Source organism: Dermacentor variabilis, chromosome 3 (genome assembly GCF_050947875.1).
Source record: "Dermacentor variabilis isolate Ectoservices chromosome 3, ASM5094787v1, whole genome shotgun sequence".
NCBI classification, from domain to species: domain Eukaryota; kingdom Metazoa; phylum Arthropoda; class Arachnida; order Ixodida; family Ixodidae; genus Dermacentor; species Dermacentor variabilis.
In genome coordinates, this window is record NC_134570.1 from 30,919,056 (window position 1) to 30,934,660 (window position 15,605).

Sequence of the window (15,605 nt, forward strand, 5' to 3'; positions counted from 1 at the left end):
CTATTAAAAGCAGACTATGATTTCGGGCCTCAAATTTTTATGAAAGGTTTCAGATATCTATAAATAAAAACATTCAAAGCATAGTCTACAACTTTGGAGCTGTGCACTGAAAGCGACTATCACATTTCTGAAAGCTGTACCTGTCAGGTTGTCCAAACTAGACAAACATACAGAGTACTAGTTTAGAGCTTATATGAAATTGTTATATTGCGGATGCAACTTCTGAGAAGGTTGTACTCACAACGTAGTGTCGTATTTCAGAGCAATGTATGATATATCAGTCTAATTTATTTATTTATTTATTTATTTTACAATACTGCCGCTCTCAGCCGAGAGCCTAGCAGACGGGCATGAACATTTCTTTTCCCGACATAAATACATGTGCGAGTTACACAAAGAATGAAAAAGTAACAATATTCAACAAAAATACAAAAGATAAGGTAGATAAGCTATACAACAGAACACTAAAAAAAGGAGAATAAAATGAACAACAACCGGGGCATAACATAGTCAAAGCAAAAACGTGAAGTATTTGGAAAAAAACAAGTGTATACATATTTTTTTTTCTACGCACTGTTAGTTGTTAGATGAGAAATCGTTAATAATCTCTTGTGATGAGCTCCAGTTGTGAAACGAACAGGGATAAAGAATTTGTCGCTGTTAATGACGAGTTAAGTTCATTCCATTCTCTGATTACTCGAGGAAAGAATGAGTACCTGAATGAGTCATTAGAAAAGGAATACTCGGTTAGCGTATGTTCTTGTTGATGCCGTGTTATCCTAGATTGCGAATATGAAATGTACCGGGTGATGTCAATTTTATAGTGACGGTGCAGCATTTGAAACAGAAATTTTAGTCGACCTTGTTTCGCTCTCGTGGATAATGTGTTGAGGCCTGAGGAAGCTAAGAGACGTGAAGGTGAGTCAGTAGAACGATATTTGCTATGAATGAACCTTGCGGCTTTTCTTTGTACAGCTTCATGCACTCGGAACATTTTGCTCGATGTAGCTCATAGTATTCTCATGTCTGTTTTCATAGTGAGTGCAGTGCTCACACTGAACACGAGCAAGTGCGCTCAGATGCACAATGTGCACACCACATAAATAGCGCGAACTTGGAGCTTCCTAGGGAAACCGGGCTCTGCAGATGGATTTATGTTAAGAGGAAATACATTTGTCTTTTTGTCCAACAACAGGTGAGGGACTAGGAAGTTGAAGTGTGGTTATGCTGCTTGTGAGTTCCTACTTTGCCTGGCAACAACCATATGGAGCCACCAGAAAATGAAGCTGAGGAAAGTACAGGGGAGATTAGCAGTTCTTTCTTATTGAATTGTTTAGCTAATATTGGTTGGATAAATTTGCGATAAACTTCATATGCTTAATGAAGAGAGGAAGAATTGAAGAGATAGGAGCGCAACTTTGCTCTGGGGGTAGAGCAGCACGGCATGTGACCCGTCGGGGGGACACAGTGGCTATGGCATCATGCTGCTAAGCACGACGACACGGGTTTGTTTCCTGGCCACAGCGGCCATATTTCGATGGGGGCGTAAATGCAAAAAACACGTGTGCCATGCTTCATAAAAGCTTTATACAACATTTACTAGAAGGAACTCTGGCCTTGTATTTATGGGAGCTGCAGGCAGGGCAGTTGAGCCTGCCCAATGGGAATGATGGTTAGTTTGTAGATTTGCCTAAACTTCATCCTTCTGGCTTTATATGGCGTTGTGACATTGCAAGCTGATCATTTTCAATGGAGTACTGTGTTATAAATAATTAAATAAGCAATTAAAATTGTCCAATGGCTGGACTCGAACAAGACGGCTTCTATTGCTGAAGCCTGATATTGGAACCGTTACACCACAAATGCATGTGTCTACAGGCAGCGCAGACCACCTTTAAGAGTTTCTTGTGGGCAAGCCAGCGCGTTTAGATGCTTGGCGTGTTTTGATTTGGCCACCTCAACAGGCAGAACTGGTGCAGTTAGTAGAGATTATACATTTTGTCAGACTCTTATTGCCTTCTGCATTTAGAAAAAGTATAGGCTACCTTGAAATTTAGGCCAATAAAGGCAGATGAGGTGTAGTAAACGAGGCACAAGAACGTCTGAAGCTACAAGCATGAAGATCAGACAAATTTATGTACCAATCATCATCCCCATGGTGGCTGAAAAATCACAGTGCTAGAGTTCCCTCTAGTAATTATTAATAAAGGGAAAACGGAGGATGAACCGAGACACGAACACCGCTTTTCCGGGGCAGCCGCTCTACTATTTGAGCTAATCAGGTGGCTAGCAGATTGCAGGGCGAAGTCGAACTTATCAACTACTCAGAGCAAAGTAATAGTTCTGCGGAAACCTGCAAGGTGGAGAGAAGTAATTAGTAAAAGGAAAATGAGACATCCACGCAATCGTAGCAATTCCTACAAAGGAAACCCATACGGGTTCCATACAGGAATTATTGCAGGGAGCTCTGTGCCATGCTTTGGGCGTGTGCTAAAAAAAGCTCAGATAGTCAAAATTATTCTGGAGCCCTCCTCAGGCATTCCCTCAGAACTCACTGTGCAGCTTTAGAACGTTATCCCCCCCTTGCCCCCCCCCCCCCCAAGAAAGCACTGCATGTGTCATGTTGGCTTCCAACAGAGGCAAAACTAGCTTCTCTTCCACTTTTATCTGTATAAATTGTTATAAGATTCAACAAAAAATGGCAGTTTTTTTCTTAGCTTTCCTTGGTTTCAATGCTGGTTGGCTCTATATGGCTGCTTGTAAAGATCTAGCCCCTTGGTTCTTCTTATTTATTGTCAATTTGCCTACTGTCAAATTAATCCTTTATTCCCCAAATCTGATCTGTATTTGCCCTGCAGTTTTGTAGAAATAGTGCCAAGGATGAATCCTACTCGTTTGCAGTGCACTTTGCTTTGCTCTAGCGTAACAGGTCAAGTGCATCAGTTCATTCGGCGAATGATTGTTTGCATTTGATACTTATGCGTATAATTTTGTTGTTGACATTTGTTTTGCTGTCATGAGAGTGAAGAATATTGCTGCAATCTTTTATGCACTTTCAGAAAAAGTTGCGCCTCATCTCTTGCTCAATGTTTCTATTAAATACAAAGGATAAACAATGCAACCTTTTTCCATTAAAACATTAAATTTGTAGAAATTCATGCAGTTTCTCAGAAAGTAATGTGAGTGTTTAAGGGTAGGCAAATTACAAAGCGCTACTACTGCGTCTTGTAACTGTCAACGAGTTTGAGCGTTCAGGGGTCCTTATAAAGAAAAAGAACAAAAACATCAGGATCTTGGGTCAAGAAAGTTAATTAGAATCTGCCTCTGGCATATAAAGTGGTAACTTTCTGGCATTGCTAGTCGCAATGGCCAGGTTTTACACAAAAGTTTTACACAAAAGAAATTGATTCTGTATGTGGTGACGAGGCCCCACTTCACTAACCATTGTTTTAATCTTATTACAGTGAACCCAGAGACGTACCATGTCGAGTGGATAAGATGTGAAGATGGAGAAGAAGTAAGGGAACACCTCACGGTGCCAGCATCTGACCACATTGCTCTTGCTCAGAAGTACTTCCTATTTTGATTGAATGGCTTTGATGTGTGTAAATATGTAGATACATTGCCATCTCAGCTTCATCTTTCACTTAAGATGTGATGCATGACACTTTCACATTATGCTCATGTCTAAACCTACCATTTAAATTAAGTGATGCAATCAGAGCTGTGATAACTATAGTAGATGAAGAGAAAGCCTGTGCAAAAGAAAAAAAAAACTCTAAATTTATTCATATTTCATTTGTACATTGTATGTCATTGATGCATATACATCACCATGTTGTCTACACAAGTAGAGCAAGGCAGTTGTGTCAAGTCTGCCTCCAAAGGCTCATGAAAACATGCTGAATTTTCAAACGCATCTTGAAATCAGAGCCTATGCTTCATACCACGTAAATGCTGGCTTGAATGAGATATTTCAAGTGTGTTGACTGACCTGTAATATATTCAGTAAAGCATGTCTGCTATGCTTACAGATGTGGTGCCTCTTTTGACTTCCTAGTTCTTGGTTGAAATGGTAGTGAGGGATGGTCACATGCTTACAGTGATTATCGCACAATTACATGCTTATCTTATTGCATTGATCAATATGCAATATAAGGCAACACCTTCAAAATTTCACATTTTACAGACAAGCCCGTGAAAGATGTTTTTGTTCTTGCAGCATGGTTGTCACCTCTTAGAATTTTGTGTTGTTGCTTGCTGTTGAATGTGTAGATTTTCAAGCGAAGGCTTTATTTGTGAAACCTCCCAGACTTTCCTGACCATGGCTGCTGACTGGGTGCTGCTCCTGCCAGGCCGCAAGGCTTGCACGCAGGACAGCACCAGCATCTTTACTACCTTTATAGGTGTCCAGGCTGCGGACCTTGTTTTCTACAAAATTACTCAGTGATAAAACAAATGATACCTAAATATAATTATTTCAACAAATATATGTCATCAAGATCACAATTCCTTATAAGATGCAAACCTTTCTAACCTCTTTAGGCCTGCTTTCCTAATCATTAGGCCACCGTTTCACATATACTTCTGTCGCTTCAATGCCAACTACATTATTTATATGACTGCTGCATGTTGCTGACGATGGTGATATCCATACAGATACCATACGGATACCTACAACAGGGGTTGGCCAAAAAGTGGGCGGGACGTTTCAAATCAATAAGAAGCAATGAAGAAATACAAGGCAATATAAGAGTTGTCACATTCCACAGCATGGGTGTGCGAGAGCATGTGCCAGTTTCCTTTACACCAATGATGCAGGAAAGAAATGGGCAAATTTACAGCATTTAATTAACTGCTTCACAAAAGCTTCGCTTCTCATGGATTCCAAAATGTGCACTGGATCTGCAATAATTTTTATTATTTGTTCTTTATCTTGTATATTCCTTCTGCCCCCTGCTTGGTATTTAAACTGCAGTATGTTGTAAATAAATAAATTTATAGCAAGTAGTGAATTAACTCGCAAATAGATGTAAGCCTCCTAAGCAGGCTGCCTCATCCATTGGAATGAAAAATAATGAAAATATGTGTCTATGCGGGAGGGCAGCAGGACACACACATACATATGCACAAACAAACATGCACACACAGAAATGAACAGTGTGAATGCAGCCCAACATTATATCACGAACAGCTGAAAAGCAGTTTGGTGATCAACATGCAGGGAAAGGTTGCACAGGGGGCAACAGGGCTTTCTAGCTGCAAAGAAAGCACTTGCAAAGAAGCTTCGTCTTGGGGCCAATGACCGCACCACGGCAGCTCTCAGAATTTTGTTACATTTGCAATTTTTTACATTGGCTGTGGCGTTGCCACAGCCAATGCCACAGCTGTGGCTGTGACATTCTGGTGGGGGCGGAGTGCAAAAACACTGGTCTACTGGGCATGCATTAAGGAATGCCAGGTGGTCTAAATTAATCCAGAATATGCCACTGCAGCATGCCTCATAATCAGATTGTTGTTCTGGCATGTAAAACCTCCCAGTTGAATTTTTTATTTACCTTGGGAGCCAACTCTGATTTCTCTCTTCAGTTGCCTGCAAAACACAGAAATCCTGTTATCGAACAACCACTGAACAACTATGCATGTGCACCTAAAAGAGAATTAAGGGTAACTTCTACCAGCTATTTGAAGCAGGTTGTTTGTTTAGAGCCTCAAGTTATCAGCAGTTGTAAAGAAAATTGGTAAATAAAACAAAATTAAGGCATGATAAACATCATGCTCATTATTATCAACCTCGTTATTATCAATCAATAAGTCAATCAGTTTATTCCAGTTTTTACAAAACAGGGTGGCAAGAAGAGAGCAGCGTCATAGTGCCACTTAGCTGGCCTCACCATTCCGGGAAGTCAGCAGTGGCAGAGTATATGTAAGAAATCTGTGTGCAGGGTTGGTTCAGCTAATTGAATTTCTTAAAGCCCTTGCATTTGGAGAAAGAGATTCAAGGGCCCTTAAAGCTCGTTGGAAAGAGATGTGCTTCTTGAATTCCTTGAAAATGGATCGGAGGTCACCTTTGAACATTCAAAACTAAGAAATTCGCATTGGAACTATGCCATAGACACTGTATATTGGTAAATGGTCCTAGCTATATTCTTTTGAGATTGTCACTAAGCCATGCAATGTGGCGGGCCTTCAACCACCAAAGGCAGGCTTGTTTAAATTACCATTATCGTCGTGGAGCTCGACAAAGTAAGATCAAGTGACCAAGCCATACTACTAGTTACGCTAGTTGGTTCACACCGCATCCATCATGGATCCTTGTTTTGAGCGCAAGGCTCTACAACTGCTTGGCAGAAAGTAAGTGTCAGCCATTTTGCTTTGACATGGTTAATATCTTTGGCTTAAGTCGGACCCTACTAACCATTATGCCAGAAAGCGATTAGCATCATTGCAATGGGGAAGTCAACTTTGAAAATCCATTTGAACAGTTGGAAGCATGTGCTCACTTTCAGGAGCTGCTTAGCTGCAATTCCTTACAGCTAAGAAGGATTTCACTTTTTTCTAGTGTATGTGTACGAATAAGGGTTGTTTTCCCCTCCTTGAATTTTTGACCTTTGGCATCGTTGATATCCTGCAATTGTCCGCAATTTTTGAGTGAAATGTTCTGTACGAGCCCTGTGTGAGACACACGCTTACAATTACAACATTATGCGCCAAAATCAGAGATAATGCAATTCTGTAAATCGTGTGCAGCTGATGGATAAATGAAAAAAAAAAAACCCGGTAAAACATTCATTGCTCCAAACGCTTCTAACTCTCCTAGGCTTTTTAATGCAACAGGCCAGATCCGGCGACGGATTTTTGACACTCAGGGATTGACTTTAAAGCTTTCGACAAAAACCATTCGAGAACAACTTCCACAACCTGCGACCCAGCCTGCGCACCCGAGGTATACTCCAGGCGAAGCCGACCGAGCCAGGTAATGTAACACATACAGGATAGAAGCTGGGCAATGGCTTGCTAAATTAATTGTGATTATTTACTGAGGCCCACGCGTCGGCTACGGGCTTGGCGCTCACTCTCGAACGACGCAATGTCCACGAATGGCCGCTATTGAAGAAGCAAACGCCCCCGTTTGGCGACTCTTTACGAATGAAAACGGCGTTGGGGCGGGAGGGCTCCCGATCGCCTGCGACGTCTCCCCTCGAATGGCGCCATCAAACAACGAAACGGCGCCGCTCCCACCGGATATTGGGCGAGCGGGCGCGTGGGGGGTCAGACACGTACAAGACCGAGCAACAGAACGGCTGGTAGATACCCCTCCCGCGTACGACCGCGGCCGGAGCGGTCTGCGGCGATCGTCTTTACGACCGCCATACACATGGGGCCGGCATTTCACCTTTGGATGGCTCCTCCTCCCCGATTACCCTTCCTCCTGTCTTTTTTTTGCACCCTTGCTTCGAAGGAACGAAACGGGGAAGGAGGTAGCGAAGGAAGAGCACCCGAAAGATGCATGTTCGCCCTCCTCCTCTTGTCGCATGTCCGATATAGGGATGCCGTAGGGATCACTTGTTCAGTTCCCCGTATCTGGCCTGATGCTGGGAATAACGAAACAATCTTCCTTGGTTTGGGAGGACGAAAAAGGAACGCGAAAATTTACTTGCAGTGCAGAGCAAGAAGACAAAAGAAAAAGGTAGACGTTTTCCCGAAAAGGTCTGCGCGGCGGAGGGAGAAAGGAAAGCAGGAAAAGGGGACAGAGAGAAGACTGAAGAAAACAGGGAAAGTAAAAAGAGGAAACTGTAGCCGGGTCTTTCGCAATTTATCTGTTCTTTGTTCGTGCGTCACCTAAATCGGATTTACGACCGATTTCGGAATGCTTAATTTATGACGGCGGGGGCTGGCTGCTGGAGATGGAACGCGTAGCCGTCGGTAAAATAAGACGAAGAGAAAGAAGGGGAAACGGGGAATTAGAGCGAAAAGAAAAGGCTGGCAGCCGGAGACGTCGCTTCCTTTCCCCAATTGAGGGCCGTAAAGTATCCTTTCGGCTCGCTCCGCTCTCCGAAGGCTGCAGCGCCGTTTTATTAGTTTTACAGCGACACCGCAAGGGTCGGTCCCGGCTTCTTTCCTCACCCGATGCCTCCATTTTGCCGCTTTGTGAAGGATGAGCTTAAACTGCGACGGGACCGCTGCCTCGTGCGCTCGCCGCGGGCTTTGTTAGCCTTTTGTGCACGGATATGTTCCGTCCCTCTCGCGAGCGCGCGTGGGCTGGTTGTAGGTTTCAACCGTTGTCGTTCTTGATTACGCTCGCTTCTTTACGGTCTCTTCTCCGTCGCTTTGGTTCGCGTTGTGTCGAGAACCCGCCTGAAGTCCGTGAGTTATCGCGTTTTCATTTTTTTTTTCGTTGTTCTGTTCCATCTATTCACCTACTCCCACTATTCTTTTTTTTTTTTTGAAAGGAGCTCAGTCTTGCAGAAGGTCAGGCTGTTGTGCCGTTTCATTCGAAACGGTATAAAAGCGATGCGAGCCTATATGTACACTTCTTTTCCTTTCCTGTCAGTCGCGAATGGTGAAGTATGCGTTCAAAATAACCGAGTCCGCGTTATTTGCCTTCGTGCTGAAAGCACTATTTTGTTTTGAAATACGTCCTTCGCGGCAGGCAGTGTGTTTGTTGCAGGGAATTCTTTGCGTATAAAAGCTATTTCCGCTTGGAATCGCATTTTGAGCAGCGAGTGGCGTGTTTTATTTTCCGAGAAGACAAACTACAGTGTCGCATAACGAGCGTAACGATGCTATTATAGTATAGCGACAGTAATGTTTCGCATCTCAGCCACGTCTCTTTGTCGCTTGCACAGCTTTCACGAAGCATGTGTTAGCCTTATCTGAACATTGTAGCATATGTCGCTTGAGTTGCTGTTGACTGTATTTCAAATGACAGTGAGTCTTCCTCAATGAATGTTTATGTATAGCAGCTGATTCAACAGGTGAAGAACCACAAGCACGCGTGCACAATAAAATTATATGCTTCCTGGTCTATGCTTTATCTAGATGACTCCTTTTTTCGTCGCCTTACGATTGCAAAAGTATGGTATACCTCTGCCCTCAGTTTTTTCGGATTTTGCTTGCTAACACTCACGTTTATGTTTTAGAAGTGAACGCCCACACTCTCTCTCTCCTTAAATTCAAAGCACTTAGTTCCGCCCCATTTCTTGTAAAGCGTGCTCCACTGCACTAGCCCCCATTATGAGGGGAAACCATAGTCGCAAGGACTTATCGACTGTTAGACGAGTTTCCTGTAAAGGGTGCTCCACTGCACTGGTACCCATTATGAGGAGAAGTCATGGTCGCAAGGATTTATCCACTTATAATCAAGTTTTCTGTAAAGGGTGCTTCACTGTATGGGAAACCATTATGAGGGGAAGCCATGGTTGTAAGAACTTATCAATTGACTGACAAGTTTCCTGTAAAGCGTGCTCCACTGCACTAGGACCCATTATGAGGAGAAACCATGGTCGCAAGGCCTTATCATCCGATAGACGAGTTTCCCGTGAAGGGTGCTCCAGTGCACTGTAAGCCATTATGAGGAGAAACCATGGTCGCGAGGACTTGTCGACTGATGGGCGACAGCAACAAAACGCGATGTCCTTGTGCGAACGACAAGCCCAGAAACAGCAGTTTATAACGATTAAGCAAACTTACGCGCAGCGTTTCATATGAGGTAGATACCACGGATGGGATTCGTTTCATACTGCCACATATTGCTAGTATCGTGCTTACAATAGTGGTGCTCACTAAACTCGTTCAAATTTAAAGTTTGGTACACTAGTATCTTCGCACCCCACACTATCTAAGAATGTGACTCTCAGAACCCGCGTCCTATAGTGCCAATCGGAAATCCATATAGATGTCGCGTCGTGTGCCGCTGCGGCTGGTTGAAATAACGGTAACAGACTTCCTCGATTCCGACCGGCATTAGTGTGATCACGCGTCTCTCTTCCAGCCCAATCGGACTCGCAATTAGGCGTGCTCGGTTTGTCTTATATAAAGAGAAGGATATGATATATTCGCAGCGGTGGGAGAACTGCGGTTGCGCTGCAGGAGGCGATATATGACGACGTTAGGGAGAGGGGGAAGGTCGTGCGCGAGTGCTGCATTGTGCGGGTGCGAGGCCTGCGACGCGCGGTAGAGGCGCTGGCAGCGGAAGTTCAGCCTCGCGTCGACGTCAGCGCTGATCAAAAGCAGCGCTCGCTCGCTCGCGCCAGCGGCAAAACGGCCCTGGAAGTTCGTGGCTGCAGAGTCGTCGTTCCAGAACGCCGCGGATGCCGACGCTGCAAACTTAATTACGCCGGGGCGCAACGCCGAACGAACCCGCCGCTCGCTCGCACGCCTTCCCCCCTCCCCCCCCCCCCCCCCCGCTCCCCACTGCTCGCTCGTTGCATCGCGCCAACGCGCTGCCCCCGGCCCGTCGCGTATGTGTTATATGGGCGGAGATGACGGCGCCCCCGAGGCGAATGTGCTCCGCGCCGTTACGGAAACCGAGCGAGCCGAAAACTCGCACATAGCTGACGCCGCCGCCGGCGATATTAGATTTATTAGCCGGAAACTTTTTCTCGAACAGCGCAAAGTCCTGGTTCTAATCGCCGCCGCGCCGGTTGCGTGCGTGCGTGCAAACGCGTGGTGTGTGTGTGTGCGTGCGTGTGTGTGTGCGTGTGTGTGTGCGTGCGTGTGTGTGTGTGTGTTCGTATGTGCTGGCGCGCCCGTTCGCCCGCCCGCTGGTGCTGGCATTAGCTCTTTCTATATATAGCGGCTGGTATACTATGCACGAATATGGAAGTTCCAGCGCACTCCGATTCCGGAGGTGAGAAATCGATTAGATGCGATTTTGCCAGGATTGACAGACGATAATTGGCGGTAGTTTACCCTTTGGATTGCAAGCTCCAGCTTTTTTTCGCCCTTTATTTTTTGTTCTATGTGTTTTAACAGCACGCCCATTCGGCACTGTCTGTTTGGTTTCACGTTATACACAGTGGCACGGGATTGAGGGATCCGGTATTTTGTTTAAACATTTACCCCGCTTAACAAAAGCCTCTTCGGCTACGCTACTGTTTCATTTTTACATTGCATTTATGAAGACAGTACCCATTTCCTTGTCACTGCAGCGTCATATTACGTGCTATCTACACTTTATTTCCTTAAATACCCTCATGTGAGTGTAGTACATAAGGGGTGGGACACATATAGGTTAACAACAGTATACAGAAAAAAAATGTTGAACGGGTTATACAAACAAAAATGATTATTGTGATGCAAGCGCACGCGTAATTTGGTTAAGGAACATAGATGGGCATCTGATGGCAGCAAGTTCTTGGGGAAGGCCGTTCCAGTCGCAAGCAGTCCGGGGGAAGAATGACGAAGCAAAAGTTTTTGTGCGTGCTCGTGGTCGAGATACCTGCTGCTGATGTCCGGTGCGAAGAGAGAAACGTGGTGGGGGAGGGCAGATGTAGGGTTCCTGTGATAGCTCGGAATAAAAGAATTTATGAAATAAGCCCAAACTAGAGATGTGGCGACGAATTGCAAGAGTAGGTAGTTTGGACTGCGATTTCAGAGATGATATTCTGATATCAAAAGAGTACGAGGAATGAATGAATCTAGTTGCCCTGTTTTGAACTGATTCAAGTGAATTAGCAAGGTATACTTGTTTCGGGGACCAGATGGGCGATGCGTTTTCTAATTTTGATCGAACTAGTGATTTGTATACGAGTAGTTTAACACGCAGGGGGGCAGAGTGAAGATGACGCTTTAAGAAGCCAAGCGTTTTGTTAGCAGATGAAATAATATTCGCGATATGGCTATTCCACGTAAGACCATGACTAAGGTGAACACCGAGATATTTATATGATTGGACAGGGTCGATAGGAACGTTAGAGATAGTGTAGGGAAACAGGAGAGGATTACTGTGACGGCGGAAAGATATGTATTTGCATTTGTTTATATTAAGTCTCATTAGCCAGTCGTTGCACCAGTTTTGTACCAGATTTAGGTTATCTTGTAGGGATCGTTGGTTAAAGGTGTCAGTAACTGTTTTGTAAATAACGCAATCGTCGGCAAACAAATATGGCAATCCAATTTCTGAGGTAGGTCGTTAATATAAATTAAAAACAAAAGAGGCCCTAGGACGGATCCTTGGGGCACCCCTGAGGAAACTGGTAGTAAGTTAGACATTTGCTTATTAATGACGACTGATTGGGAGCGGTAAGTCAAGAATTCTTTTATCCATGCTAGTATGTCACAATGCAAGTTTAGGCCTGAAAGTTTCAGAAATAGGCGGTTATGGGGTACCTTGTCAAATGCCTTAGCAAAGTCGAGGAAGATTGCGTCGGTTTGGAGGTTAGCGTCAAGGTTGGCATGCAGGTCGTGAACGAAAATGGCTAGTTGAGTCTCACAGGAGTAACATTTACGAAATCCATGCTGTGATGAATGAAAGAAATTATTTGAGTCCAGAAACTGCATTGTTAAAGAGTAAATGACGTGTTCCATGAGCTTGCAGGGTATGCTGGTAAGTGATATGGGGCGGTAGTTAAGTGGTGAATCTTTTTTACCCGACTTGTGGACTGGGACGGCCTCAGGAAGTGTTGCTTCTTCTACTACAGCACCAGAAGTGTTGCTTCTTCTACTACAGCACCAGGCTGGTTTTAGGTGTTTCTCTTCAATGCCGAAACGATTGAACTACGGGCAGCAACGAATTTGAGTGTTACGATGAAGCCGAGATTTTTGCAACATAAAGCAAGGAAGAACGTGCTTTTCGGCAAGTGATATTTCAAACCCGGGTGCATGGATGCCGTGAACGCGTCGCCTAGTAATGCTGATCGTAAGTAGATCGTCTGCCTATGTGAGAGATTAAGCGATTTCGATTAACCGAATACTGTATTCGCCAAAACGGAGGGCACTTAAATAGTTGAGTCTGATCCACGGATTGTCTGACCGCGTCACTGGTATAAAGTTAGGGGTCGAGTCGATATATACTGTAAAATGATTTGCAACTTTAAAATCGAAAGAGGGTGTAAATATCTCTATAACTCACACTCTTACACATTTTTGGGGGTGTAGGAATGGGAGTGTGTTGCCGGACTGCTTGCATCTTCTGCTGGTAGCTCCGTGGTGCTACCATCCGGGTAGCACCGTTGTGCACCCGGATGCAACGGCGTGAAAACATGAACTCGGTTGTCGTCAACCGCAATGTGCATTGCTGGATCATTTGTTCCGCAAACTTCACGCAAACACGCAAGCCTTATCTCCGCACTGTAAAGCGAATGTTTCTAAAAAGGAATCTCACTCGTCTCGGTGTGTTCCATTTACTCGCTTGACGCAAACGTGTGAAAACGCCGCTCGCAGAACTAATTCGCGTGTCGCGAAGTTTTATCCGAATGGCACGGGGGCCGGAAGAACAGTCGGAAACGCTGTGGCTGCGCAACTAATGCAAGTGCATGCGCTGCCTGTGGTTGCCGAGTGTAAGTGCTTAAGAGGGCGACGGAATAAAGGGAATAGAACCAACAGAGGAAAGTAAAAACACAGAGAAACACTGGGAAAAAGCGTTCTTTGTGCTTGGCACGGCAAGAGAACTCTCGATCACGCGGCGAAAGTTCCTGCGTTACAAGTGGAGGGCTAACGTGAAGCACGGAGAACAAATGCGTCGCACGCGGGAAAGAAAAGCTGCGCCGAGAAAGAAATGGGGGAAGAGGGGGGGGGGGGAGGTTACGTTCGTGGAAAAGAAGAAAAGGGTGAAATGAACCTGGGTGAAAAAAGGCGAGCGCGGTGCAGAGGCGGAGGCGAAGTGACGTCGGCAAGGGAGCGGTACGAGAAAGAAAGAGCATCCCTCGCGTCCTGCACACTAAATGCGTGCGTGCTCGAGCGCGCGCGAGAAGCTCTCGGTATCTGCGTTTCGGGTCCGCCGGCACGCATAGCACCGGGAAGCCGGACCCGCGCTGCGAACGCAGCCAGCTTCGGCGCCGAAGCACGTGCGCCTACTCTTTTTCTCCAGCATGCGTCGGGCGCCGCCGCTTTGCCGGGCAGCCGAGCAGAGCCCTCCCCCCAACCGGTTTGCCGGCCTGGACGGGGATCCGGTCATATCTCCGCGCGTACAGGCAGGCAGGCAGGCAGGCAGCAGTGCGCATTAAAGTTTCATTTAGGAGATGGCCGCCGGTGCTGCTTCACTCCGGAAACGCGGGCGTAGGGAAAACGGGAGAGAGGGGGATGAAAGGGAGGACAGACACCCTTTACTCGGTGATTGCTAAAGCTGCAGGGAAAGCGAGGAGAGGGAGGGGAGGAAGAGGGCCACGTGTATTGCCTCCTCACGCACGAACGCAGATAGAGGAGCACGCCACATGGCAGCGGCGCTGTGTCTGCCCGCCTGGACGGTTGGTTGGGCCGGCGCGCGTGACTGGAGACTGGATGCGTGCTCGTTGCTCTCCGCACGCTGCCCGCTTTCTGCAGGGAAACGGCCTGCCACTGCCTCTCTGTTTCTCGCGGGAGGCCGCGGCAGTTTTACGCGAGTTTCTGTCTCTGCGGTGCGCCTGTCCCAGGCGCGGCTGTGCGGCCGATTCTTGGAAGAAGGGAGAGGTTAAGCTCGAGATAGATGTGAATAAAGGATGCTGAAGCGCGGGTAAAGATCGAGCGTATACCGCCACTGCGTAGGCGTATCTGCAGCGTTGTGTTAGTGACGTGGTGCGTACAGCTAACGCTGCACACGGCTGCTGAGCAGCATTATGGACTTATGTCGCGTTTTTAGCGATATAGTACTTGACTTGGTACGCGTTGGAAGAGCGTTTTGCTTTTGAAGGGCTGTTTGGCCCGTTCCTCTGTTCGTTGCACTCGATGCACGTTGTTGCGAAACACGCGCACATTGACAGTACGCGGCATCACCACAACATAAGCCGGTTTCGATTTTTGTTCAAGGTCCCCAAGGGTGCAGTGCGTCCTAGCAAGTGTTACCGTGCTGCTCTTGTGTGAGTGCGCTTTGCCATTATCGTAGTTCGCCTTTCGTGATCAGAGACGTTGCCCAAAACGCCGAGAAAGAAACTCTTGAGCCACGCAGTTTTAGATTTACGGCTCTGAATGGGCCCTCCGGACGCGAACGTTTGCACATTTGCAACTTACTGCCTATATCCTCATTGTCACGCCTCACGCGCCACTTTTTATCCTTTTTCCAATCCCAGTGAGCGGAGTAGTAGGCTAGAGACATTTTCTCTCAGACCGGCCTCTCTGCATATCCTTGAATAATTGTTCATCTCTCTCTGACGTTAGAAGAGATTCGGCGCACAGCTCTGAAAGAGAAAGCCAGTTTATCCTAAGTAACAAAATGGGTGAGAATGAGAAGCCATAGGTTGGGGTTTCAAGCTTAAAATAAAACGTATAATTATTTTTGCGTTTAGCAATAAGGCACGCCATACTGGTTGTTTCTAGATTAGCCAAGCAAGCAAACGTACTTTCTTCCTCCATTGAATGCGATCGGGATTCGTTTTCGAAACCTCGTGTTTAGGTTGTGTCGAATCATATGTATCCCCTCTCCCTCTCTTGAAGTGTTTCCTCCACGCTGAGGCTTCCCTCTTTAGACT

At 46.0% G+C, this 15,605-nt stretch overlaps 1 protein-coding gene across 4 annotated transcripts in view; it reads left to right on the forward strand.

The window, feature by feature from the left end:
* LOC142575353 (urease subunit alpha-like) overlaps positions 1-4,033 on the forward strand; it is a 134,006-nt gene extending 129,973 nt beyond the window's left edge. For all 4 annotated transcript variants that reach the window (XM_075684661.1, XM_075684660.1, XM_075684658.1 and 1 more), the window contains one exon: positions 3,465-4,033. In XM_075684661.1, coding sequence (XP_075540776.1) covers positions 3,465-3,586 — 122 coding nt within the window. In that variant the 3' untranslated portion in view covers positions 3,587-4,033. The remainder of the gene's footprint in view (positions 1-3,464) is intronic.
* The last annotated feature ends 11,572 nt before the right edge of the window (positions 4,034-15,605 follow it).